The sequence below is a fragment of the Ciconia boyciana genome, chromosome 25, assembly GCF_034638445.1.
Source record: "Ciconia boyciana chromosome 25, ASM3463844v1, whole genome shotgun sequence".
NCBI lineage: Eukaryota > Metazoa > Chordata > Aves > Ciconiiformes > Ciconiidae > Ciconia > Ciconia boyciana.
In genome coordinates this window covers 354466-377772 of record NC_132958.1, presented here as the reverse complement: position 1 = coordinate 377772, position 23307 = coordinate 354466, and the positions used below count along the sequence as shown (strand labels likewise).

General features: G+C 66.4%; 4 protein-coding genes across 4 annotated transcripts; all 4 read right to left on the bottom strand.

Moving 5' to 3' along the window:
• Window positions 1-224: 224 nt before the first annotated feature.
• Window positions 225-4305, bottom strand: MAT2A (methionine adenosyltransferase 2A). The gene is made up of 9 exons (XM_072846039.1): window positions 4108-4305; window positions 2290-2367; window positions 2085-2207; window positions 1890-2002; window positions 1657-1800; window positions 1318-1536; window positions 1060-1242; window positions 848-981; window positions 225-428 (listed from the first exon to the last, which is right to left on the bottom strand). The coding sequence occupies exons 1-9, from the start codon at window positions 4196-4198 to the stop codon at window positions 326-328; spliced, it is 1188 nt and encodes a 395-aa protein (XP_072702140.1). The 5' UTR covers window positions 4199-4305; the 3' UTR covers window positions 225-325.
• Window positions 4306-6226: 1921 nt separating this feature from the next.
• On the bottom strand, window positions 6227-11351 carry LOC140643916 (histone H2A.V). The gene is made up of 5 exons (XM_072846263.1): window positions 11181-11351; window positions 7652-7729; window positions 7116-7229; window positions 6872-7001; window positions 6227-6578 (listed from the first exon to the last, which is right to left on the bottom strand). Exons 1-5 carry the CDS (start codon window positions 11334-11336, stop codon window positions 6517-6519), a joined length of 540 nt encoding a protein of 179 aa, XP_072702364.1. The 5' UTR covers window positions 11337-11351; the 3' UTR covers window positions 6227-6516.
• Window positions 11352-18686: 7335 nt separating this feature from the next.
• PURB (purine rich element binding protein B) lies at window positions 18687-19781 on the bottom strand. The gene has a single exon (XM_072846261.1). It carries the CDS (start codon window positions 19752-19754, stop codon window positions 18735-18737), a length of 1020 nt encoding a protein of 339 aa, XP_072702362.1. The 5' UTR covers window positions 19755-19781; the 3' UTR covers window positions 18687-18734.
• A 1635-nt stretch (window positions 19782-21416) lies between these two features.
• Window positions 21417-22283, bottom strand: COX5B (cytochrome c oxidase subunit 5B). Its single transcript, XM_072846080.1, has 4 exons — window positions 22125-22283; window positions 21961-22034; window positions 21751-21850; window positions 21417-21674 (listed from the first exon to the last, which is right to left on the bottom strand). The coding sequence occupies exons 1-4, from the start codon at window positions 22216-22218 to the stop codon at window positions 21562-21564; spliced, it is 381 nt and encodes a 126-aa protein (XP_072702181.1). The 5' UTR covers window positions 22219-22283; the 3' UTR covers window positions 21417-21561.
• Between the last annotated feature and the right edge of the window lie 1024 nt (window positions 22284-23307).

Genomic DNA, 23307 nt, shown 5'->3' with positions numbered 1-23307 from the left:
GGGGGGAAGCGCTCAGGGGCTTTTTGCCATCTCTGAGCTCAGACGTCACACGAGATTTTAAAAAGAAGCCGGAGGGATCGGCGGCCACGGCGGGGGGACACGGGGGGGGGGCTCGGGGAGAGGCACGAGGCCGCGCGTGGTCCCCACGCAACCGAAACGATGGCGAGAGAGAGAGAAAGAGAGAGAAAAGGGGGGGGACAGGGGGCCAGGAGAGCCTGGGGGGGCCGAGGAGCTCTTTCCCCCAGAGCCCGCGAGCTTCTCTGTAGCCTACGCCCGCAGGAGTGGGGGGAAAAAGCCTAACAAGGCTTTTTGTTTTGTTTTGTTTTCAGTATTTTAGTTTTTTGGGAACTTCCCAAGGGAAACTGTCCCTACCAAAGTGGCCATAGGCTGCGGTCCTCTGATAGAGGGGCTTCTTCAGATCCAGATCCCTGGAATATACAAGTCCTCAACTCAGTAAAGAGGATCCGGCCACGCGCTTGCCCCTTCCCTGCCTGGCCGGGGGGTCTGCGGCGTCGCCTCCGTCTCCTCCCATCCCCGGGGGGCGGTTGGAGCTTCCCCGGTTGTCTGTGCGTGTGTCTGTGTGTGTCTGTGTGTCCCCCAATTCCCGAGAAGCCGGAGAAGCTCCAAGCGCTCGGCTCTCGGCAGATACTTACCTCCGTCCGCGCCCGAAAGCGCTTTATCTTCCGGCATAAGCGGCTCTCCTTGCCGGTTCCAGCTGCACCAGGCGGTGACCGCGGCTGCTCCGGGGCCGGGGAGGGGAACCCCCACACGCTGCCACCGCCCCGGTGTGCCCCCCCCTTTCCTCTCCCAGCGGCGCGCGTTCCCCCCCCTCTCCGGCGCCCGTTACCTGACGATCACCCCGGGGCGGAGGTCGAAATTCTTCTTGACGATCTCCAGCAGCTCCCGCTCGCTCTTCTGGGAGGTGCCGTAGTGGAAGATGGAGATGGACAAGGGGTGGGACACCCCGATGGCGTAAGACACCTACGGGGGGGGCACACATTGAGTGCGAGGAGCTCCCCCCCAAAAAGCGCGGGGAGGGGGAGACCCGCCTGCACCCACCTGCACCAGCACCCTGCGGCACAGCCCGGCCTTGATCAGGGATTTGGCCACCCAGCGCGCGGCGTAGGCGGCCGAGCGATCCACCTTGGTGTAATCCTTCCCCGAAAAGGCGCCGCCGCCGTGGGCCCCCCAGCCCCCGTAGGTGTCCACGATGATCTTGCGGCCGGTCAGACCGGCGTCACCCTGTGAGGGACACGGCCGTCACCGCCGTGCCGTCGCCGCCACGCCGGCACGGCTTCACCGGAAAAGCCGCTGTACCTGGGGGCCGCCGATGACGAAACGGCCGCTGGGCTGGAGGTGGTAAACGGTGTCGTCGTCCAGGTACTTGGCCGGCACCACCGCCTTGATCACCTTCTCCTTCAGCGCGTCCCGCATCTCGTCCAGGCACACCTCCTCGTCGTGCTGCACCGAGATGACGATGGTGTGCACCCGGATGGGGATGACGGCGCCGCGGTCCTGCATGTACTGCACCGTCACCTGCCGGGGGGAACGCCGGGGCGGTCAGGGGATGAGGCGGGAGGTCCGGGGACTCAGGGGAGCGGTTTTGGGGACCCCTGTGGCAGCGGGGTTCCCAGCGAGGTCCGTGGGGGCCCTCACCTGCGTCTTGGAGTCGGGGCGCAGCCAGGGCAGGGTGCCGTTACGCCGCAGCTCGGCCAATTTGGCGTTCAGCTTGTGGGCCAGGACAATGGTGAGAGGCATGCACTCCTCCGTCTCATCCGTGGCGTAGCCAAACATCAGGCCCTGCGGCAGAGGCGGGGGGGGGAGGGGGGGCGATGAAGCCACGACCCCTCTGGCTGAACTGCGGCGGCTCACGCGGCACAGGGACTCACCTGGTCGCCGGCACCGATGTCCTCCTCGCTGCGGTCCAGGTGGACGCCCTGGGCGATGTCGGGCGACTGCTGCTCCAGGGCCACCAGCACGTTGCACGTCTTGTAGTCGAAGCCTGGGGCAGAGCGGAGGCGGCGGTGAGCCCCGTGCGCCGAGCCCCACGCCGGCAGCGAGCGGGTGAGCCCCTCGGCACGTACCTTTGGAGGAGTCGTCGTAACCGATGTGCTTGATGGTGTCCCGGACCACCTTCTGGTAGTCGACAGCGGCCCGGGAGGTGATCTCCCCCGCCAGCAGGATCATCCCCGTCTTTGCCACCGTTTCTGAAGGGAAAGAGGAGGACGTCAGTGCCGGCGTCACCCACGCAGCGCTGGCGTCACCCTGGGTCCCCTGGGAGCCACTCACCGCAGGCCACCTTGGCATCGGGGTCCTGCTTGAGGTGGGCGTCCAGGACCGCATCGCTGATCTGGTCGCAGATTTTATCTGGGGGGGGACGACACACAGAGAGCAGGAGCCCGTCAGGGCGGCGCGGCACGGCACGGCACGGCCCTTCCTTCCTGAGCTGTTGTCCCTCGGCTCAGCTGAGTCCACACTAAGCTGGGGAGCGCAGCCGCGGCCGAGCACAAGCGTCCCCTTAAGCCGGCAGCCTCCCGCAGCACACACAGCCCTCGCCTTGTCCCCGCGCCGGGTTTTCAGCCTGGAATCTCAGGCATTTACCAGTTAAGCTCCAGTTACAATCGGGTCAGGGCTCGTGTTCAGCCACCTACGGCACTGCTGAAGGGGACCGGCACCCCCTTCTCCAGCCCCGGCTTTCCGGAGCGTGCCAGCCTCCCCGCAACTCTGCCCCCGGTTCCTTGGGGGGTGCCTGATGCCAGCAGCCGCCCTGGAGCGTGCCCGGCCAGCTCCCACCGGATACCCAGTTCCCTCCAGGACCCGGGATGTTTTATTCTGGGAAAGGGAGAGCCCCCTCCTGCTCCCGGAGCTTCCCAAGGGCCGCTCGGGGCTCGGTGGTGAATAAGCAACTTCCCTCGGACTGCGGACGTCCTTGGCAGTGACCTTTCGGGCTGGATTCGGGAGAGGATGAGGCAGCGCCTCGTTGGGGCGAGGGAAGGCGGCTCCCCCGGCCGCTTCCCGGGGTGAAAGAGCGAGGGAATGGACCTTACACCCACGCGTGGCTGCCGAAGTCCTTTTCCCTTGCGGCAGCGCCCGATCCCAGGTACGGGGAGCCCTTCCAGCGAGGGGGAGGAGCCCCAAAGGTACCCCCGGACCGGCCGCAGGGCTTTGGTCACGCCATCGGGCGGCGTGGGTGCCAGCGCACCTACGCTGCGGGGCGATGGGAAACCGCATTTGCGGGGGGGGCTGGGCGGGCCGGCCGGGGCTGGGGGAGCGCCCAGGCAGCGGGTGCCGGCAGCTGCCTGCGCAGCTTTCCAGTCATGTGCCCAAAACTGGCGAGCACAAAGGCAGGGAGGGAGCCCGGCACGCCATGGCACCGGCCTGGAACACGGCCCGGGAGCTCGAGGGGAGCCTAAAGCAGCCCCCCACGGGGGTCCCGACTCTCCAGCTGCGGAGGGGGGGGCACATCTGGAGCGTTCCGGGTGCGGGCAGGGTGCTCCATCACCGCCCGGGCAGCCCAGCGCTGGGTGGGGGCGGGAGAGCCGGGGACCCCGTGGGGATAACGGGGGGGGGGGCAGGGTGCTCTGGGGGCGGGGCCCTGCCCCGAGGGGGGGGGGACCCTTGGCCAGGCCTGTCACGGCCCCAGCAGCCACGCTCCCCCCCGGGGGAGACCCGCGGCGCTCCGACCGCCAGGCTGACGCTGGGGGGTCCCACGGGGAACCGGGGACACGCCGGGTCCCGCCGCCCTCCGGGAGCTGCTTAGTCACGGCTGAGTCACGGCGGCCCCCGGCCCCCCCCGCCGTTGCGTCACCCGGTAAGACCCCCCCACCCCCGGTGCGTGTCGTGTCCCCTGTGTGTCCCCCCGTCCGCCCCACGCGGGAAGCACGTGCGCGCCGGGGCCCGCAATGCGGCGCGCGCCGCCCGCACTGCGCGCGCGCCCGGTTACGTCACGGCCGCCCCCCGCAACCTGTCCGCGAGGACACCCCCCCCCCCCTCGCCGGGCGCGCGCGCGCGCCCCCTCCCCTCCCCTCCTCCTCCTCCCGCCCGCCCTGAGGCGGCCGCGCGCTGCTGAGCCGCGCCTGCGCGCTCGCTGCCCGCCGCGGCCCGCACCTGGGTGCCCCTCGCCCACGGACTCGGAGGTGAAGAGGAAGGTGCCCTCCTCGATGAACACCTCGTGGAAGCCGTTGAGCTGCCCGTTCATGGCGGCGGCGGCGGCGGAGCGGCGGCGGCGGCGTGCGGGAGCGCGGGCGCAGCGGGAGCGCGGGAGGCGGCGGGGCGTTAGAACGGCCGCTAAGGACTGAGTGCGGCGCCCTCCGCCCCGCCTCTATTTATACCCTCCTCGCCCCGCCCCGTCGCTTCCTCCTGCCAATGGCGGACGCCGAACGCGCCGCGGGGACGGGGCGGCGGAACCACTGCCGGCGGGCGGGGGAGGCGGGTTACGTAACGCCGGGCGCGGCCTCCCCCGCTGCGGCTGCCCCGCGCCCCCCGCGGCCAACCGGGCGTCGAGCGGAGCCGAGAAGGTGGCCAGGCCGTCTCGCCGTCCTTCCAGGGCGCGGCGGAGCGGGCGGGAACCGGCGTCTCCCGCCGGCCTCCCCCGGTGCGGCTGCATGGTGCCTCCCTCGCGGCCCGGCGGCGCGAGGCGCGGGGCGGCGGGCGCATGCGCCTCGTGGCAGCGCGGGGCGCGCATGCGCGGTGCGTCGTCCGCCGGCGGCGAGGACGGCCCCTCCCCGCCGCCGCCATCTTGCGGGCTGAGCGGCCCCGCCATTGTGCGGCCCTCGGCCCCCGCCGCCCCCCCCCCCCCCCACCCCGACACCGGCGCCCCGCGCCCCGCCCGGGCCCCCGCCCCCCGCCCCGCCCCAACACCTCACACCCCACCCCAACGCCTCACGCCGCCATCTTGCGACAACGGCGGCGGCGGCGCCATGGCCAAGGGCGCGCGGGCCGGCCCCGGTCCCGTCAGCCGGTACCGGGTCCCCGGGGCCACCCGAGGCGCCGCGGCCCGGTGGGACGGGGCTGAGGCCGCGGCAGGGCGGTGGAGGGCACCCGGGCCGGGCGGCCATCGTGGCCTCTTGGCGCCTGATGCAACCGGCCGCCGGTGTTGCCACTGCTGGAGCCTTCCCAGCTCCCTCCTCCTCCTCCGCCGGCCCGCGGCTGCTGCCCGGCTGCCGGCCAGGTGCGGCTCGGCCCCTCCCGGGGCCAGGTGCCGGCACGCAGAGCCGCGGGAGCCGGGCCCTGGCGCCGGCGTCTCCCCAGGGCACAGGGTGTGCCCGGCCCGGCCCGGCCCCTGCGAGGGGAGGGCTGGGCAAGGCCCCCTGCGGCCAGGACAGATGGACAGACAGCCGAGACCCACGCGCCCAGGACGGACAGGCACCCAACGCCCACACGCCCAGGGCAGATGGACACCCAGGACAGACGGACACCCGCTACCCATACGCCCAGGACAGACAGACAGACAGCTGCTACCCCAACACCTGGGACAGACAGACAGACAGCTGCTACCCCAACACCTGGGACAGATGGACACCTGGGACAGACAGACACCTGACACCCATATGCCCAGGGTACATGGACACCTGGGACAGACAGACACCCCCTACCCCAACACCCAGGACAGACAGACACCCAACACCCACACACCCAGGGCAGATGGACACCGAGAACAGACGGACACCCACTACACCAACACCCGGGACAGATGGACACCTGACACCCACATGCCCAGGGCAGATGGACACTCAGGACAGACGGACACCCGGGCTCACACCTCCAGGCCCCACATGCCCAGGACAGCCAGCCAGCCCCTACCCCATCACCCAGGACAGACAGACAACTGGGGACATACACCCCCAGCACAGGTGGCCACTCGGGACAGACGGACACCTGGGCCCACACCCCCAGGACAGACAGACAGACAGACAGCTCCACCCCGTGTCCCGGACCCCGCCCCGCTGCGCTCCAGTCCCGGGGTCGGTGGGCGGAGCCCTGGGGCCACGCCACGCCCCTCCCGCCTCCTATTTGCATAGGGGGCCGGACCGCCCAGCTCCGCGTTCATTTACATACGGGGCGGGGACAAATTTGCATTTGGCGCGGGAGAGCGCCGTGCCGGGGGGGGGTGGGGGGTGCGTGTGTGTGTGTCCTGGCTGTCCCCTCCCCCCACCCCAACCCCCACCCGGCCCCAGCGAGCCCCGCAGCCCCCCAGAGCCGACACCAACAGGAGAGGCGGGGGGGGTGGGGTTTTTTTTGTAAAAAATGGTTTATCCGTTCCATTTTTGTATAAAACCCGGGGAGCAGCCGAGCCCCTCGCCCACCGCGCCGCCCGCTGCCGCCTGACAAGGAACAACTTTGTGTCAAACCCGGAATCTAAACCCATACCAATGTTTTCTCCTCTCTACAGTCAACCGCCTATGCTCTTCCTTTGAACTATTCCTTAAAAAGAAAGCCACGTATCCCCAAGATTTCTTCTGTCCCAGGTACAGTACGACGACGGGAGGGAGCCGGCCGCGTTGTTTTTTCCCCTCTCTACGCCGTTTTCTGTTGTCCCTTCTTTCCGATCAGAGACTTGTGGATGTGGGGGATGACACCTGCGGAGAGAACAGGAGGATTCCCCGTCAGACTTCCCCAAAACTCCCATCACACTTCCCTAAAAAGCTCCGAGAAATCCTCGATTCCCAGCGGAGTTTTGCAACAACCCGGTGCGAACATTTCCTCCCGCTCGATGGATCCCGCCCCGGCGATCCAGCAGCCAGCCTCCGGCATCCATCACCGCTGCCGAATTCCCGTGTATTTATCCCCACCTTTTTTTTTTTTTTCCCCCTCCTCTCACTAAAATTCCCGGTTAGGGACAGGAGCGAAGGAAGGGGGGGACGACACCCACCTCCACCGGCAATGGTGGCTTTGATCAGGGAATCCAACTCTTCATCACCGCGGATCGCCAGCTGCAAGTGACGGGGAGTGATCCGCTTGACTTTGAGATCCTTCGAAGCGTTCCCCGCCAGCTCCAGCACCTGCCGAGAAATCGGGAAGACGCTCGGCATCCCGAGGGAAACGATTTTGTTGTTGTTGTTGTTGTTGTTTTGTTTTTATTCCCACGGGATGAAGGCGAGGGCGGGGAAACCTACCTCGGCGGTGAGGTACTCGAGGATGGCGGCGCTGTAGACGGCAGCGGTGGCACCCACCCGCCCGTGGCTGGTGGTGCGAGTCTTCAAGTGTCTGTGGATCCGGCCCACCGGGAACTGGGGTGGGAGCAATCAACACCTCGTTAACACCTATAGCTCCCTATTTTTTTTTTCCCCATAAATTACGCTGATTTTAGCCCAAATCGCTCCCCACCCCGCATATCTACGGCTTCCAGGAGCTGCCACGATGACCTGACACGGAACTGCCGCGACGGCAGATCCTCCCCACACGCTTCCCGCGGGATTTCATCACGATGATCCAAATTAATCCTCTGCAAGAGGGAGGGATCCCGCCCGCGTCAGGGAGCAAACAGCCCCTGTGAGCCCAGGGAGCCTCGTCGCTCCATCATCACAAAACATTACGTTTTCACCCAAAAAAACAGAGGGTTCGGGGCAACCTGCCTCCCAGAAGTGGAAGTTTTCCTCGGAAATTCATGTTCTACGATGAGATGAAGCAGCAGGCGCCGGTGTTGCCTTACCTGCAGCCCGGCTCTCTGCGAGCGAGACACCGCCTTCGCCTTGGCCTTCCCGCTGTCCTTTCCCGCCTTACCACCAGCCTGCAAGAGAGAAACCCGCCTATTAATTAATCTTAATTAATCCAGAGAGACCTGCTGCACCATAATCCAGAGGCAAAGACGCTCTCTGCCGCTGCAGGAAGCTTGTGGCCTCTGAAACGACCCAAAACAAGGCGAACTCAAGGGGACAAGGCGGCTGCTTTATCACCCCAGGTGTGTCTCACTTCCTGCTACCGCTATTCCCATTATTTTCCAGAAAACACTAAACAGGGGGAAACCAGCCCAAAGAACCCATGGGGTTTGTTTGTTTGTTTGTTTGTTTTGCAGCAGTTGTGAGAAGAGTTTGATTTCAGATTCAGTTTCCCTGCTCTGACGGCGGGCGCTGACATGGGTCGCACAGCAGGAAACTGTTTCTGAACGTAGGAATTTGTAGCCCAGGCCTGCGGGATTCAAGGGCAATTCCCGTCCTGCTCCAGAGCGGGGGGGGGGGGGGGGGAATCATCAGGGAGCCCCAGAAATGACGGATTTAATTAAAATTGTGTTGCGGGGGAGCGGCCGAAAAGTGCAAGAAGCCACCGCAAAATGAGGAAGAACCGAACGTGGGTTTGCCGGACTCCCGCATCCGCTTTAAGGAAACCAATAGATCCAAGGGGCAGTGAAAGAAACTGTGACGTCGCTAATAGCTAACGAGAGCTGCTTCTAACGAAGGTGAGAGCAGCAGGCGATGCAGCAGGGCAGTTGGGAAGTGCCCGCGCCCTCCCACATGAAGGAAGACGTTCCGCTGAACGTGTGTTTTTTTACCGGAAGGAGACGGGAAGATGGGAATGACAGTTAATGGCCGTGCAGTATCCAGATCTGCTGTTACCAACCCAAAATCTGCTCCGTTTGAGAAACAACAGAACTCTAACCCCCCAAATTCAGTCTCCCAGCCTGCGATGAGCAGAGGAGCCCCCATACAGCCGCCGCGAAGGGAAAGTGGAGCCCTAAAAGCATCCATGCTTGTAATCCCCATTTTTACGCCACACCTTGATCCCACAATCCCCATCCCCTTCCAAGAAGGGGGAATTACGTCTTGCTGTGAGGGGGGTGAAAGCTGCCGCCAGCCCTTCCTGCTCATTTGGGAGGAATGGCAGGATCCGGAGATCCCCTGGAGACCGAGGTGATGCTAGTTGAGCGTATTAAACCTTAAAATAAGACACTGGCTTAACATGGGGGGGGGGGATGTCCAAGATCCACGTCCCGTCCCAGCGAGGCGCGAGCCACCACCACGCGCCTGCACCAGCTGGGGAGCGCCGGCCCAGTTGCAAGGGGAAAATATTTAATCTGGAGGCAAGAAAACAAGCGGAGCAGTGCCGGGTAAGGGCGGCAGGAAAGCCGGGCTGGCGTCCCGCGGCACCGAGCACAGGTGGATTCCTCCCCATGGCAGTGCGAGGGCTGCCAGCAGAGATCCTGCTGTGGGATTGCTGGCACCTGGCAAAACCGCTCAGCGTTTTGGCAGCCGATGCCAGGACAGGAGTGTCTTTAGAAGTGGTCAGCTCTGGTTTGTTAGGAGAGCGGCTGAGGGGTGGCTTGGAGATGCGTCCAGAAACGCTTTGAAGTGCCAACTCGCCGCGGTGAAGCATCAGGAGTTACTTTTATCAGTAGAAAACATCACTCAGTAAAACTTAAAAAAATCAGGAAGGCAGATTTGGGGATATTTTCTTACTCTAGAAATAAGAGACGGCTCTGGGAAAAGTTCTGGCTGTTCACACCGAGAGCTTTTATCAGCCAGCTGTGAACTTTCCCACTTCTCCGTCAAGTTTTCCAGCCGGCAGCTGCCCGCCGGATGGTTCTTTACACAATATTTGACTAAAAATAGGGAAGAAAAGTCTCACAGCGGAAGTCCCGAGGTTTGTCTCCATCTTCACCAACGTCTAAACCCTCTGCAGGGTTTGCAGAGGAAATGCCGCAACAGGTTCCCACAGCCAAGCCGCCACTGGCTCCCTGTGGAAGCTCATCCCCCTCCCGGCCACGGTCCCGGCAGAGGAACGAGGGCTCCTTGACGAACATCGCGTTTGCAGCACAGAGGTTTCCTTCTCTTCCTCGGGAAGCACCGCTCGCGGGGGGTCAGTCAGGTCAGAGATGGCAGCGATTCGCTTCTTCGTCCGGAGGGGACCGCGCTGACGGGCGCAGGAACGCGACGTCTCCTTCCCTTCTCCCCACAGAAGTCACTTGCTGGAAGCACATTCCCACACCGAAACCCCACTGGATTGAACACGCTGGGTCTCTTGCAGCCGGCAAGCAGCTTTTTTTTTTTTCCTTCTTCTTGTTTCAAACAGGACTAAAATACTTCAAAAAGCAACTTTTTATCTACCGCCACAAGTTGAGATATCCCCCAGCGCCAGTGAAGGTTGCATAATCTCACAGAGCATTTCCACGTTAACCCTTAGCGATCGATCGGGGCCCTTATCTCCCGCTCGGAATCTCCTCGTATCCTAGACGACAGTTAACAGCCCCTACAACCGTGACTTCCACAACTTTCAGACGCCAGGCCACCCGAACGAGGCACCAGGGAGGATTAAACCCCAGCCTTCTTCCCCTACGGAGTCGGACTTTTCCTTGGGAAGCCACCGGCGAGCTCCGCTGAGAGCTAACAGCACACGGAGACGTCGGTTAGAGTCTAAACACTGGAAATCAAACGCTCCTTGGGGCAGGAGCTACCTGGGGAAGGCGGCCGGGCCGCTTGACAGATGTCCTTCAGGCCACTTGCTCCACACTCAGTATGTTTTACGCCCCTGACAGTCACTTCCTTACTACACCATCAACTTGTAAAATATAGAAGCACAGAAAGTAACTGTGAAAGAGACAGTTTCCCTCCAAAACCGTAACCGAGGCAGTCACGGCCCGGGAAAGCTTTGACAGCCCAAGGGAGTCACCGGCTCCACCGCTCGCCTCCCGCCGGCCCGATCGGTGGGGCCGAGCTTTCGGGAAGCGGCACAAATCCTCTCCCGAAGGGCCTCGCAACGAGATAAAGTCGGCGAGAGGCTTCAGTTACAGAACGGCGGCAGCCCCGGGGAGCGCGGGGCGGGGGGGGGACGGGACCGAAGCGGTTTTCGGCGCACTTCCAGGCGCCCCGTCAAGGGGAGGCTGCGGGGGGAGCCCCCCGGGAACGGCAGGGAGCGGCGCCGTGCCCAAGGTCACGGATCGGTGACAGAGCCCGGCACAGGAGCCGCCCGTTTCCCCCCCCACACTCCTCGCCGCGGCCCCGGCCTCTCGCCGAGAGGAGCGGCGGCGGTGCCCGATCCCGGACGCGGGGCCCTGTTGACAGCGGCGGCTCCAGCCCCCGCCGGGCGGCCCTGTCACCTCCGGGCCTGCGGCCAGCCGCCCCGGCCCAGCGGGAAAGCGGCGCCTCCCGGCCTCAGCCTCCCACCGGCTCCGGTACCGGCTCCGGACCCCCCCCCCCAGCACCCCCAGAGGAGCCGGACCGAGCCCGGCCGCCGCCCCCGCCGCTCACCATGGTGCCGCCGCCGCCGCCTGAGCTCCGGTCCCGAGTCCGCGCTGGAGCCGCCTCAGGAGCCGCCAGACAATAACCCGCCCGAGCGCGAGGAGGGAGCCCGGCCTGCCGCGGCGGCCTCAAGCCAATCAAGGCATCCCATACTAGTTTGAACATCCCGCTACCACCAATCCTAGCGCCGCTTCTTGCCCTCTCGCTAGCTCCGCCCCGCGGCCCGTTTAACGGCTGTTTTTCCTTTGCACACGGCACGCAGGGGTGAGGGCGGGGGGCGTGCCCGGCCGTTCCGAGCCGGTGGGCGGTGCAGCGGAGTGACGTGACCGCCTACCAATAGAAGGAGCTCACCGTCTCGCGCGAGGAGGGGCTGAGCAGACAGACAGCTCGCGGAGCCAATGGAAGGAGAGGACCCTTTCCCGCCCATTCTCTCCCCCCGCCCCCCCGGTTGTTTGTTTGCGCCGAGCGGGGGAGGGGGCAGATGCGGCGCTGAGGGGAGCGGGGCGGCGGGGGGGGCTCGCCCGGCTCCGCCGCCGTTACGGGCGGGGTCTCGGCTCCGCTCCGCTCCGCGGCCCCGGCCGCTGTCAGGGCCGTTGGCGGGTCCCGCCGCGCCTGCCCGGTCGTGGGCCGGCGTCTCCCCGGGCAGCGGGGCTCGGCTCCGGACAGGGCCCGGCCCTCCCTGGGGCCCACGGCCGCTGTAGGCCTCAGGGCCGCTCCACGCACCCCGAGTTGTCCCCGACCCACCTCTGCCCTCCGCCTCCTTCGGGGGAGGACGGAGCTTCCCACCCGCTGCCCGTCCAGCCCAGGCCCCATCATCACCCCCACGGCCGACCGAAGGGCTTGGGCCTGAGGCGTAGCCTAGAAACTCTTAAGCCTCGGTTACAAACGGCTGCGCTTGGCTCAGCCAGGCCGCTGCCTGCGCCAGCTCCGTGCCGGGAGGAGGCAGCTGCTGGCGTGGGCAGCACCGCGGTGAAGGGAATCCCTCCCTCCCAGGTGACGCTGAGGCCCGGTGGTGGCTCGGGCAAGCGGTGCCTTTGAGTCCTTCCCTGTGTGTTTTTCAGAAATAAAGCCTGGTCCTGCCCCGTAGGATGAGATAAGAAGGGATAAGAAGGGCAGCGGCAGTGAGGTAACACAGTGTCCTGTCAGCCCCAGGGGGGAATTTGGGCTGGGGCTCGGGGCGCAAGGGAACATCGAGATGCAAAAGGGACGGCCGCTGGTAGCGGCAGGGATAAAATATGGCCAAAAAAAGCCCAAAAGATTCCTGGTCTGGACTGTCGCAGGGGGTGTGTGTGGTGTTGTGTTAGGGAAGAGCGTGTCACGGGAAATAAAAACTCTAATTTCTCGTGATGAGCCTGGTCCAGCACCAAATCCAACCCGATTTACGTGACAAGGTTAATTTTATAAGAGAAACTTTGGATTTTAGAGAGCGAGGGTCGCTGACTAACAGGAGCAGCTTGGGGAGTGTGACAGCCCCTTGTGCGTGCGGCGGAGCCCCTGCCTGGGGATGGCGGAAGGAGCTCTGGAGCCTGCCCTGCCCCTTGGCTCCGCCAAGGGAGGAGACGAAGGAGCAGGTAGGGGAGCGCCGGGCTGGGGAGGAGGAGGAGGAGGAGGAGAAGAGGGGGACGAGGAAGGTGGCTTTGCACTGTCACTGTCCCACCCTGGGCGTCCCGGGTGCCTGGGCTCACGCCCCACCCTGTGCCTCAGTTTCCCTCCAGCACCGGGCAGGGTGTGGGGAGCACCGAGCGGCCCCTGCCCCTTGCTGCAGCTGCCGTGGGGGGGCTCAGGGGTGCCCGGGTGACCCCGCTGCGGGCAAGGCGCTGGGGGCCCTGAGCCCCCCCGGCCCCGCAGTTGCTCCCGGCCCCCCCCCGGAGGGAACGCTGCCCGCACCTGCCCCACAGGCAGCAACTGCCACAGGCGCCTGCTGCATATCCAGGGCCCCCCCAGCTGTCCCCCCACAGCCCCCCGGCTCCGTCCGGGGGGGCTGGAGCAGCTGCCCACCCCGGCATCCGGGCGACGTGCGGGACGGGGTCCCCAGGGACGCCGCCAGCTGCTCCCTGAGGGGCGAGGGACCCGCTCGGAGTGGATCCAGCCCCCCTGGGGATGGGGTCAGGCTAGGCCCTGGCTGCCTGCAGCGATGGGGACAGGCGGCGGCGGCGGCGGTGGGGCTGCGGTGCGGCAGCGGCTCATGCGCAGGCGGCTCCCGCTCGCTCGTGTCCTCAGATGAGCCCGTGCCCGCAGGGAGCCGCAGAGCTAAATGCAGCGCGGGCTGCAGCGCCTGCGTCACTGCACGCCGGCCTGGCGCGGGCTGCCTCGCTGCCGGGGGCGGCACGGGACTGCCGACACCCTGTCCGGCACGGGCCGCAGGCCACGCACGTGGCTGAGGACACGCCACGCACACGGCTGCGAACACGCCACGCAGCCGTGTGCGCGGAGCACGCGCCTTGCTGGGCCGGTCTGCGCAGGCCAGCGTGCCTGCGTGAGCCGTGACACACGCAACACGCGTGTGCCATGCCCAACCCTCCTCCCTCCCCGCGGTGCCGGTCCCTTGCACCCCCACGTGCCCCCCCAATTCCCCGCGGTGCCCCCCACGGCTGCCCCGGCTCTGGGGACTCCCCTGGGGACAGAGCCCTGCTTGGGGACAAGGTGGCCCTCAACGCACCCATGCTGGGGACCCCGTGTGCCCCCTCTGTGCTATCCCAAACCCTCAGGACACCCGTGTCCCCCCCCCAGAGCCCCGAGGGTCCCCAAGACACCCCCACAACGCCACCGCTGACCCTGCCCACCCCACCCCCTACCGAGAGGGTGACACGAGTGAGACCCCCAGGGACAGTTGGGGACCCCCCCCCCCAAATCCCCCCACGGAGCGAGACGGGGCCGGGCTGGGTTTTTCATTCACTTTTCCGCATACTTTTTATTTGTTACAAACATACAATTCTTTAAATATAGACTTGTAAAACTCCATTTGCAAAAATCTGCTACGGTAAGGAGTGCTCGCTAGCATGAGGAGTTCGTCACGTCGGGCGTCGTCTTTGCTAGTGGTAAAATCCAGGACCTGCCTTCGGCAACCGCCGGCCGCTCCCCGGCGTCTCCCGAAGCCGCCCCGCCGGCCGCAGAGGAAGGGAGAGGGGGGGACGGGACCCCCCCAGGCGCCGGCAGCCCCGCGCTGGGCCGCCTAAAGTGCATGGTTTGCTTTATTTTTTGTTTTTCTTTCATTAAAAAAATAAGAGGAATAAAACTTTCTTCTTTCGTCAAGGTACTTCGGGGTGAACGTTTTGGTCTCTCAGCAGACATTGGCCAAAGCCAGTCCCGGCCCCGGCGACTCTCGGAGGAGGATCCGGCGCTCTCCCGCACCGATGGTTTACCAACTGGCCGGCACGTTTCCACCTCAGCCCGGGGTGAACCATGTGCCGGGGACGGGAGAGCCGCCCGCGCCGGACCCGCTCTCGGCCGTCGCATCGGTGTTGGCGCCGCTTCGAGGCCGGAAACCCCCGGGGCCTCTCGCCCGCCGTGCTTTCGAGGCCTTGACGCCACCAGCAACCCCAAACCGCGGTGCCAGAGAGCACGGGGGCTCGGAGGTCTCGCCTGCGACCGCCAGCCCGACGGTCGCCGCTGCTGCAGTGAGAAGTCGCCGGTGCCACGCTCTTCACCGGCCGTTCCTCTCCCGGCTCGATCCGAGATCCGTTCCGGCGCCGGGATCTCACGCCGACGCACCAAACGCCAGCTCCGCTTGGCACAGGCACCGCTGGTTTGACCGGCTCCACGAGGAAGAGGAGGGCGATGGCGCCCGCAGCCGAGCCTCACCCTACGAGGAACATCTCTCCGAGCATCCGTGGAGACGCCGGCGAGCTGCCGCGACGCTGAGCCGGTGTGGATTTCCCACCGGGAACCCTCTCCCGGCGAGCGCGGCGGCGAAGATCTGCTGAGAGATTCCTTGTGCATCAGCTCAAGTACCGTCATCGCTCGCTCACGCTTCTTTTTTTTTTTTTCTCTTTTTTTTTTCTCTTTTTTTTTTTTTTTTAACTTTTTTCTTTTTTAAAAGAGAAGCCGGCGAGGGTTTGTTTTTTTTTTTAATCGCCAACAAGAGAAACCGCCGCTCTCCCCGGCACGGCAGCCCCGGGGACCACTTGCCTCCCCCCAAGTCATCCTCCGCCGGCAGCGAGGGACCACGAGGGGATTCTCATGCCCGTGACCCCAAAACGGCTGGAAACAAGGCAGGATAATTCCGATTTTCTTCCATATTTTTCTCTTAGGAGGGGAAAAAAACTGAAGCAGTTTTAACTTTGAACAGAGCCGCCAACGGCTCCCAGCCCAGACATTTTGGGTATTTACATCGATTTTGGGGCGCTATACAAGATTTACAAGATTTCATTTTTTGTACAGCGATAGTCGCGCTCTCACACCGTCCCTTCTGGGACAACAAAAATCTGGAAGCTCCAAGAATTTGGGATATTTTTTCCCCCTTCCGTTTTTTTTTTTTAAAAAAAAAAGCAATTTGCCCATTTTCTACAGGATCCAAACCAAAAAACCCAACCAAATCTCATATATACACACACGCGCGCGCGCGGGGATGTGTATATACATATATATATATATAAGGGAACAACCAGACCCGCCGCGCGTGCCGCCGCCGAATTCCCCGCGCCCCGGCTGCGGGCAGGTGTTTTCGGCGACGACGAGGTCCGGTCTGTGGAGAGACGCCGGCGCAGGCAGGAGCCCGGCTTCGGCATAACCGTCGTCCCGCTTTCCTCGGGGAAACGCTCCGCCTGCTCCTCGGCGGCGCGAGCGGGGGGCTCGCCGCGGCTCCCCCCTCTCGGCGGCCCCAGCCTGCCGTCCGCAGGCGAAAGCAACCGAAAAAAACCCCAAAACTCACCAAAAAAAATAACCCCTCGCAGAAACCACCCGAGTCCTCGCTCGCGCCCGAGGCTTCTCCGCCCGCCTCTCCGAATCGCTCTCGCCGGCCGCTGGCAGGTTAAACAACCCCGTCTTTTTAGTGATTTTTCTCTTATTTTTTGATGGTTTTTTGGTTTCTTTTGTGTTTTTGCTGCGAGATTTCTTCCCCCGACGCGCTCTGCTCGTCTCACCCGTTTGCTGGAAGGTCAAATGGAGCTGCGGAAGGTTTCTGTACATAGATACATCGCTTCTCCGGCAGGAGAAAGGTTTCTGGTTGCCAAAGCGAACGCCGTCTGCGGCACTGGGTCCTGGTTTGGTCTTTTTTTTTTTTTTTTTTTTGGCGTTATTTGCCTTTTTTTCCTCTTCCACGTATTTCCTAAGGTGGCTACCGAGAGCCGAGCCGGGCCGGCGGCGACCCTGCCGCTCCCCCGGAGTAGAAAGGTAAGGCTAAATCACTGTAATTCAGCCAAAAAAAAAAAAAAAAGAATATATATATTTTTTTATATATATATATATATATATGATCCTCTTTAAAAATAAAAGGAGAGGTACCGCCTGCGTCTTTGCAACCAGCAGCCGAACGCCGGCGTGTCCCTCGCCGCCGGGACGCGGAGCCGGGTGTCCCCCTGAGGGGCGCGGCCGCCGTCTCCCCCGACCCGGCAGCGTCCGCGGCGCTTCGTCGCTTTTCTCCGCGGCAAAGAACGGAAGGCGCGCGAACAGAAAAATGGAACGATGGGCGAATACAGCAGGACGTCACTGGAAAGAGCTGCCTGAGGGTACAAAATACAGTACGGACGCGGTTCGGACATCGAGATAAAAGACTATTGCTCCCGTGTGAGTGAGGAAACCCAGTCCTTTGCGACGGAGAAGAATTAAAAACGGGATAAACGGAAGAAAATCGCGTTAAAAATCCCTTTAAAAAGAGCTACGGAGGCGGGGAAGGGCAGAGGGGGGGGTCGGAGGACGGACGGACGGATGGACAGACGACGTCCCCCGGGGCTCTGCTGGGTTTTGGAGCGAGGCGGGGGACGGAGGTGGTGTCCCCCCCGCCTTGCGAAGACGAGTCGCTGCCGGCCGATCCTCGCTTCCCAATAAATACGGAGCGAGCGGAGAGAGGGAGACGCCGGGATCCGCGACAATAAATTAAGGAGGCAGCTGAGATCGGGGCGGGGGGGGCGTGCGCAGGCTCCCAAAACATAGCGGAAAAAAATGAATTTTCAAAAAAGTCCTAAAAGTGGAGAAGCCGTCGGGCAAGAGGACCTGAAACTTTGGAATGAAGAGCGATGAACCCCGTGCAGTTCAGAGTTCCTGGGATAAAATGTGGCTAAAAAAATACCTTCCTGGAAAGGGCAGGATTGAGCTGATTTAGGTAAAAAAAAAAAAAAAAGAAAAAAAAAAGGGAAAAAAAAAAAAAAAGACCATTTCAGAGTGGAAAAATCCATTTAATACGAGAGGTGATGGCTGGAGGGACCCCGCCGGCTGCGGCGCGGCTGGCCGAGGCGGCAGAGCCGGTGCGGCCAGGTAGTAAAAAAAAAAAAAACCAAACAAAAACAAAATAAGAAAAAAAAAAAACAACCCCCAAACCCCCAAAATCCCAACACCGAGGGCCCCGGCTGCCGAGTCCCACCAGTGCTACCACCGCCTCCGCCGGCGTGAGGTACTGAGGAAAGGCGGCGAGTTGGTTTTGCTAACGAAAAAAGGAGGAGAAGGGGCGGATTTCGGCGCCCGAGGGTCCCGGCGGTGTGCCGGTGCCGGTTGTACCGGTGAAACGGTAAACGGGAAGGAAACCTGAGCCGGCCTTCCCGGTACGGAGCCGGCGCTGCCGGAGGCCGCCGTATTTGGAGAGAAGGGGAAGATCTTGCGCCCCGTCGAGCTTTCCTTGTGCTTTGTGCCTGCGTGAACCTGCCTCTCTCCGCGCCCCCCCGGCGTCACGGGGGGAGAGCGATAAATCATCGAAACCCAGAAAGTCTTCCGTCATTTCAGGGCCCTGCCGGCTTCCCGCTCACTCGGCTGCGGGTTCCAGTTCGGGCGCCCGGAGCTGAGTGGTTCCCCCCACCCCCCAAAAAAAAAAAAAAAAAAAAAAATCTGGAAAAAGGGGGAAATAAAAGGACAAGAAAGAAAAAGACGAGAGAACGGACGTTGGTCCAGATACGGCCCCCCCGCCCCGGCTCTCGCTTCCAAAAGCTCCCGCTTGCCGCCTCCGTCGCTCTCTCCCCCCCGTGCTCCGCCGGCGAGGGTTTCAGCGCGTGGCGGCCGGCCCGGTGAGCCGCGGTGGCGGCTCCTCTCCGTGCGGCGTGGGTGCCGGATGCTGGTTTCGATGGCGGTGGGGGGCACCGTGTCGGCACGGGCCGCGCTTTGGGAGAGGAGAGGGGATCCGGGTGGCCCCCCCCCCCGGCCCCCCGAAAAGCTGAGAGTCCTCGGGGCTGCAGGGAGGAGGGTGCCGGCGGCAGGTCCCCCGTGGCGTGGGGACGGCGGTGGCTCGTCCCGGCGGTGGCGCGTGTGAGCGCGGAGGACGCGGTCGGTGTCGCGGTCGGGCCGGTTTCTCTCTCTCTCTCTCTGGTGGCGGCGGCGGCGGGGGGGGCTGGGGACCCCTTCGGGGAGAGGGGGTCTGGGGGGGTCGGGGAGGGGGGGGTGCCGGCGGCGGGGTTCAGGGCGGGGGGAGGGTGGGGGGGCTCAGTCGTCGTCCACGTCGTCGCCGTCGGAGTCGTCGCCGGCACCGCTGCCGCTGCCGGGACCGGGCGGCCCGGCGCGTCGGTCGTAGAGCTTGTCCCGCTGACGGTCCTGGATGTCGCGCATCTCCTCGGCGTAGCGGCAGAAGGCGCCGCCGAACTTGGCCCAGGCCTTGTAGGGGACGGTGATGGCGTTGCGGTAGGACGGCTTCACCTCGCTCACCCGCAGGAAGACGCCGTACTTGTTGCAGCCCACGTCGAAGAAGAAGCGCTTGGAGTCCACGGTGATGGAGGTGCCCTCGGGCAGCTCCCCGTAGAGCCCCCCGCCGCCCGGCCCGCCGCCCCCGGGGCCGCCCAGCTCGTCCTCCTCGCCCCCGTAGTCGTCGATCAGCTTGGCCAGGGCGTCGCGGAACTCGATCAGGCCCTGGGCGGGCAGGGCGATGGTCTGGCCGCTCTGCAGCCCGGGGGGGCCGCCCGGGAAGCCCCCCGGCCCGCCGGGGCCGCGGTTGACGGTCTGGCGGATGCGGAGGAAGCGCCCGCGCTGGTTCTCCTTCAGGTCCAGGTAGTACTTGCGGTTCTCCCGCACCAGGAACTCGCTCTTGAGGGCGCGGCGGGGGCCGGGGCCGGCGCCGTCCTCGCCGGGGGGCCCGGCGGCCTGGGCCAGCTGCTCGGGGCTGGAGGGCCCCAGCTGGGCGTAGTGCTCGATGAAGTCGCCCAGGTAGTCGCGGAACTCGGCGGCCACCGCCATGGAGAGGGTGAGGCGGCTCTTGGAGCCGCCCGCGCCCACCTCGGCGATCTTCAGGAAGCGGCCCTTGGCGTTCTGCTTGACGTCCAGGTAGAACCGCTTGTTCTGGATGTCCAGCCGCTTCGACGCCAGCTCCTGCGTCTCCTGCTCCGGGCCCGCCCCGCCGCCGCCGGACCCCCCGCCGGACCCGGACCCGCCGCCGCCGCCGCGGCCGGTCGCGAACCCGCCGCCGCCGCCGCCGCTGCCGCCGCGCTCGCTGCCGCTGTCCCCGTCCGCCATCTTGTCCGTCCGCCCGCCCGCCCCGCGCCGGCCCTTCCGCGCGCGCCGCCCCGCTTCCGGCGCGCGGCCCCGCGCCCCGCCCCGCCCCTCTGCGACAGGGGTGACGTCACCGCCGCACTCCGCCGCGGCCGCCCCCCGCGCGCTTCCCCACCCCCACCCCCGGCATCACGTGGTGCGGGGAGGCCCCGCCCGCCGCGCCCCCGCGCGCCCTCTGCCGCCGCCGCGGCCCCGCCCCCGCCGCCGGAGCCCCGCCCCGCGGGCGGACCGCGCTCGGCGACGAGCCCCGCCCCCCGCCAAGCCCGGCCCCGCCCCCCCGCCGCGCGCGTCGGCCCCCCCAAGAGCGGAGCCGTGACGCCACCGGCGGCCCCGCCGCTCCCGGCTGTCAATCACGGCCGCCGGCAGCTCCCATTGGCCGCGCCCGGGGGTGGGTGGGTCGTGGTGAGGCGCCCCCCCCCCGCCGGCCTGGGGGAGGGGACGCACGACGTCATGGCCGGCCACCCTGGCGTCATCGATCCCGTCAGCGGCGGGAGGGGGCCACACCAGAGCTCTGGCAGCCTGCGGGTCCTGCCGGGACCCTCCCCCCGCCCCCGAGGCGGGCGGAGGCGCCGCTGCCCGGGCAGGACCTGCCCCAGGGCCCGGGAGGCTCCGGCAGCCCCGGCCCCGCCCCACGGAGCGCTCGCAGCCCCGGGGGTTCACCCAAAGCCCCCACGGGGACCACCACCGTCATCCGGAGGGGCCCGAGCCTCGCGTGCGCGGCCACCGGCGGTGCTGCCGGGGCCACCTGGAGCACGTCGAAAGCCACCAGAGAGCTGCGGGGGTGGCGAGGGCGCGGCGGGCGTCCCCGTCAGCGGGACCGAGGAGGCTCCGTGGGTCAAGAGCCGGCGGTGGCCGTGACCGCGGGGACCTCTCCCCAGGCCCAGCGTCTGTTGGGCGGGGGGGGGGACACCCAGGGATCCGGAGGCTGCCCAGCCTCCCCCCGTCCCTGGGAGGAGCTGGAGGCCATCGCCGGGGGTGACGCCTGACCGACCCATCGCCCGCCACGGTGACACGGCGGTGGCAGCGCCCGTGGGCTACCAGGACCTCAGGGGGCCTCTGACACCCCGGTGGGCACCACCGAGGCCGCCCTGGAGGACAGTGTCCAGCTGTGGCCCCCCCCCTGCAGTGTGGACGGACAGACAGACAGCCCTCCCCAGGGTGTAGCGGTGGGGGTGGGGTGCAGCCCAGACCTCCATCTGGGGGCACCTTGTGTGGGGGTGGGGCACAGGGCATCCTCCTTGGGGTCTGCGGGGGTCGGTGGGGGCTCGTTTTGGGGAGGGGATCCCCCAGGCTCCCAGGCAGGTCTTGCTTCTGGAGCCCCCCCGACCAGGGGGACACCGAGGCCCCCAGCAGCCGTGCCCCAGGGTCCCCCCCCAATCCCAGCACCCCCAGGGCAGAGGGACAGGGAAAGTGGGGCCCCCCACCCCAAACACCGCTCCGAGGTCATGAGCACGTCCCGGGGGGGACGGGGGACACCCTTCCCGCCCCCTACGCCACCAGGGGTGACCCCACTGTACATTCCCCCCCGTGGCCCATCCCCCCGCCGCACCCACGGGTGCTCCCCCCCCACCCCCCCGCACCCGTGGGTGCTGCCCGCCCCCCCCCGGCGCAGACAGAGTCCGGGTCTCCACACACAAACTCTCTATCCGGGGGCAGACGCAGCGGGGCGAGGCGGGGGCGGCTCACCTCGGCCCAGGAGACGCCCGGTGGGTGCTGGGGGTGGGGGGGTCGGCGGGACCCACGGGACCCCTCCGTGGGTGCTGGGGGGGCCTCAGTGGGGCAGCTCGTGGGGGATCAGCTTGTAGTGGGCGCCGCAGGAGGGGCAGCGCTGGGCCTCCCCCTGGTGCAGCCAGAACCAGACGACGCAGCTGTTGTCCTCTTCGCCTGGGGGGAGGAAGAGGAGGGTGGGACGGAGGGACGCGGGTGGGGCGGACTCACGGACGGAGGGACAGACACTTACAGACGCAGCCCACGATGCGCTTGTTGCCGATGGAGGGGACGAGGTTGGGGTCCTCCTTGGTCCCCGCGTAGCGCTTGGGCCGGAACATGCTGTAGGGGTCCTGGGGGCGGGGGGCGGGGTGAGCGGGGCACCCTGCCCCTCCCCCGCCCCGCCCCCGCACACCCCGGCCCCGCGCCCCCAGCTCCGAGCCCCCCGCCGCCCCGCACTCACCAGGCCCTTGTTCATGGCCTCCAGCACCTTCCGCTCCAGCCCCGTCGCCTGCTCCTCGTCGCTGGCGAGGCCGCCTGCGGGGCACCGCGGTCAGACCGGGAGGCCGCGGCCTCGCTCCCCCTCCTCCTCCTCCTCCTCCTCCCTCCCGGTTCCCCCCCACTCACCGGGGACGGCGAGGCGGCGGGCGGGCGCGGCGCGGGCGGAGGCGGCGGGCAGCAGCCGCAGGGCCGCGCTCACCCGCAGTAACCTTGAGGCCATGGCGGAGGCGGCGGCGGCGGCGGCCAGCGCTTCCGGTGGCGGCGGCGGAAGCGGAAGTGGCGGCGCGGTGGGGCGGGGCGTGCGGCTGAGCCACGCCCCTTGGGCGGGGGGCGGCGGGCCTCGCCCCCCCGCGGCCGGAGCCCCGCCCCCAGCAACAGGCCCCGCCCCTGGCGAGCGGAGCCCCGCCCCTGGCGGCTGGCCCCGCCTCTCTGTGCCGCCCCAGGGGTCACTAGGAACTGGGGAGGGTGATGGGGGGTGGCCGTGGGGACAGGGACACCCCTGGGGGGACAGGGACGACATCCCGGGGGCCATGGGGACAGGGGCACCCCGGGGCGATGGGGACGCCCCTGGGGCGACAGGGACGATGTCCTTGGGGCCATGGGGACGGGGACACCCCTGCGGGGACAGGGACGATGTCTTTGGGGCCATGGGGATGGGGTCACCCCAGGGGGATGGGGACACACCTGGGGGGACAGGGACGATGTCCCCGGGGCCATGGGGACAGGGACACCCCTGGGGGGACAGAGACGACGTCCCGGGGGCCATGGGGACAGGGGCACCCCGGGGGGATGGGGACACCCCTGGGGGGACAGGGACGATGTCCTTGGGGCCATGGGGACAGGGGCACCCCGGGGGGATGGGGACACCCCTGGGGGGACAGGGATGATGTCCCTGGGGCCATGGGGACGGGACCCCCCCAGAGGGACGGGGACAGATGTCCCCGGAGCCTTGGGGACAAGGCCACCCCAGGACACCGGGGACAGATGTCCCCGGGGCGATGGGGACAGATGGCCACGGGGCCGGGACACCCCGGGGGGCTGGGGACAGCCATCCCCGGGCGGGTGGGGACACAGCCGTCGGGGGGACAGGCCGGGACAATCCCGCCACCCGTGCCCCCCACCCCGGCGGTGGCCGCGGCGTGGCCGTCCCCACGTGTGTCCCCCCGCGGGGCTCGCCCGCTTCCTGGTCCCCGTCGTCCGGCGCCCTCGGTAGCCACCGGCGCCGACTGCCTCGGCCCCACGCCCCCCGAGGGAGCGGCGCCTCCCGGGGGGGCCAAACCAGCCTCTTTTTACCCCGTTTGAAGGCCTA

Coding starts and splice junctions, on each gene's coding strand:
- COX5B (XM_072846080.1), bottom strand. CDS start 22,218: ATGGCCTCAAGGTTACTGCGGGTGAGCGCGGCCCTGCGGCTGCTGCCC. Junction 22,035..22,124: donor CCGCCGCCTCGCCGTCCCCG/GTGAGTGGGGGG, acceptor GGTGCCCCGCAG/GCGGCCTCGCCAGCGACGAG. Junction 21,675..21,750: donor GCGCATCGTGGGCTGCGTCT/GTAAGTGTCTGT, acceptor TCCTCCCCCCAG/GCGAAGAGGACAACAGCTGC.
- PURB (XM_072846261.1), bottom strand. CDS start 19,754: ATGGCGGACGGGGACAGCGGCAGCGAGCGCGGCGGCAGCGGCGGCGGC.
- LOC140643916 (XM_072846263.1), bottom strand. CDS start 11,336: ATGTTCAAACTAGTATGGGATGCCTTGATTGGCTTGAGGCCGCCGCGG. Junction 7,730..11,180: donor GCGGCGGCGGCGGCACCATG/GTGAGCGGCGGG, acceptor TCTCTCTTGCAG/GCTGGTGGTAAGGCGGGAAA. Junction 6,579..6,871: donor AGCCACCATTGCCGGTGGAG/GTGGGTGTCGTC, acceptor TTCTCTCCGCAG/GTGTCATCCCCCACATCCAC.
- MAT2A (XM_072846039.1), bottom strand. CDS start 4,198: ATGAACGGGCAGCTCAACGGCTTCCACGAGGTGTTCATCGAGGAGGGC. Junction 1,801..1,889: donor ACATCGGTGCCGGCGACCAG/GTGAGTCCCTGT, acceptor CCTCTGCCGCAG/GGCCTGATGTTTGGCTACGC. Junction 982..1,059: donor GCCGCAGGGTGCTGGTGCAG/GTGGGTGCAGGC, acceptor CCCCCCCCGTAG/GTGTCTTACGCCATCGGGGT.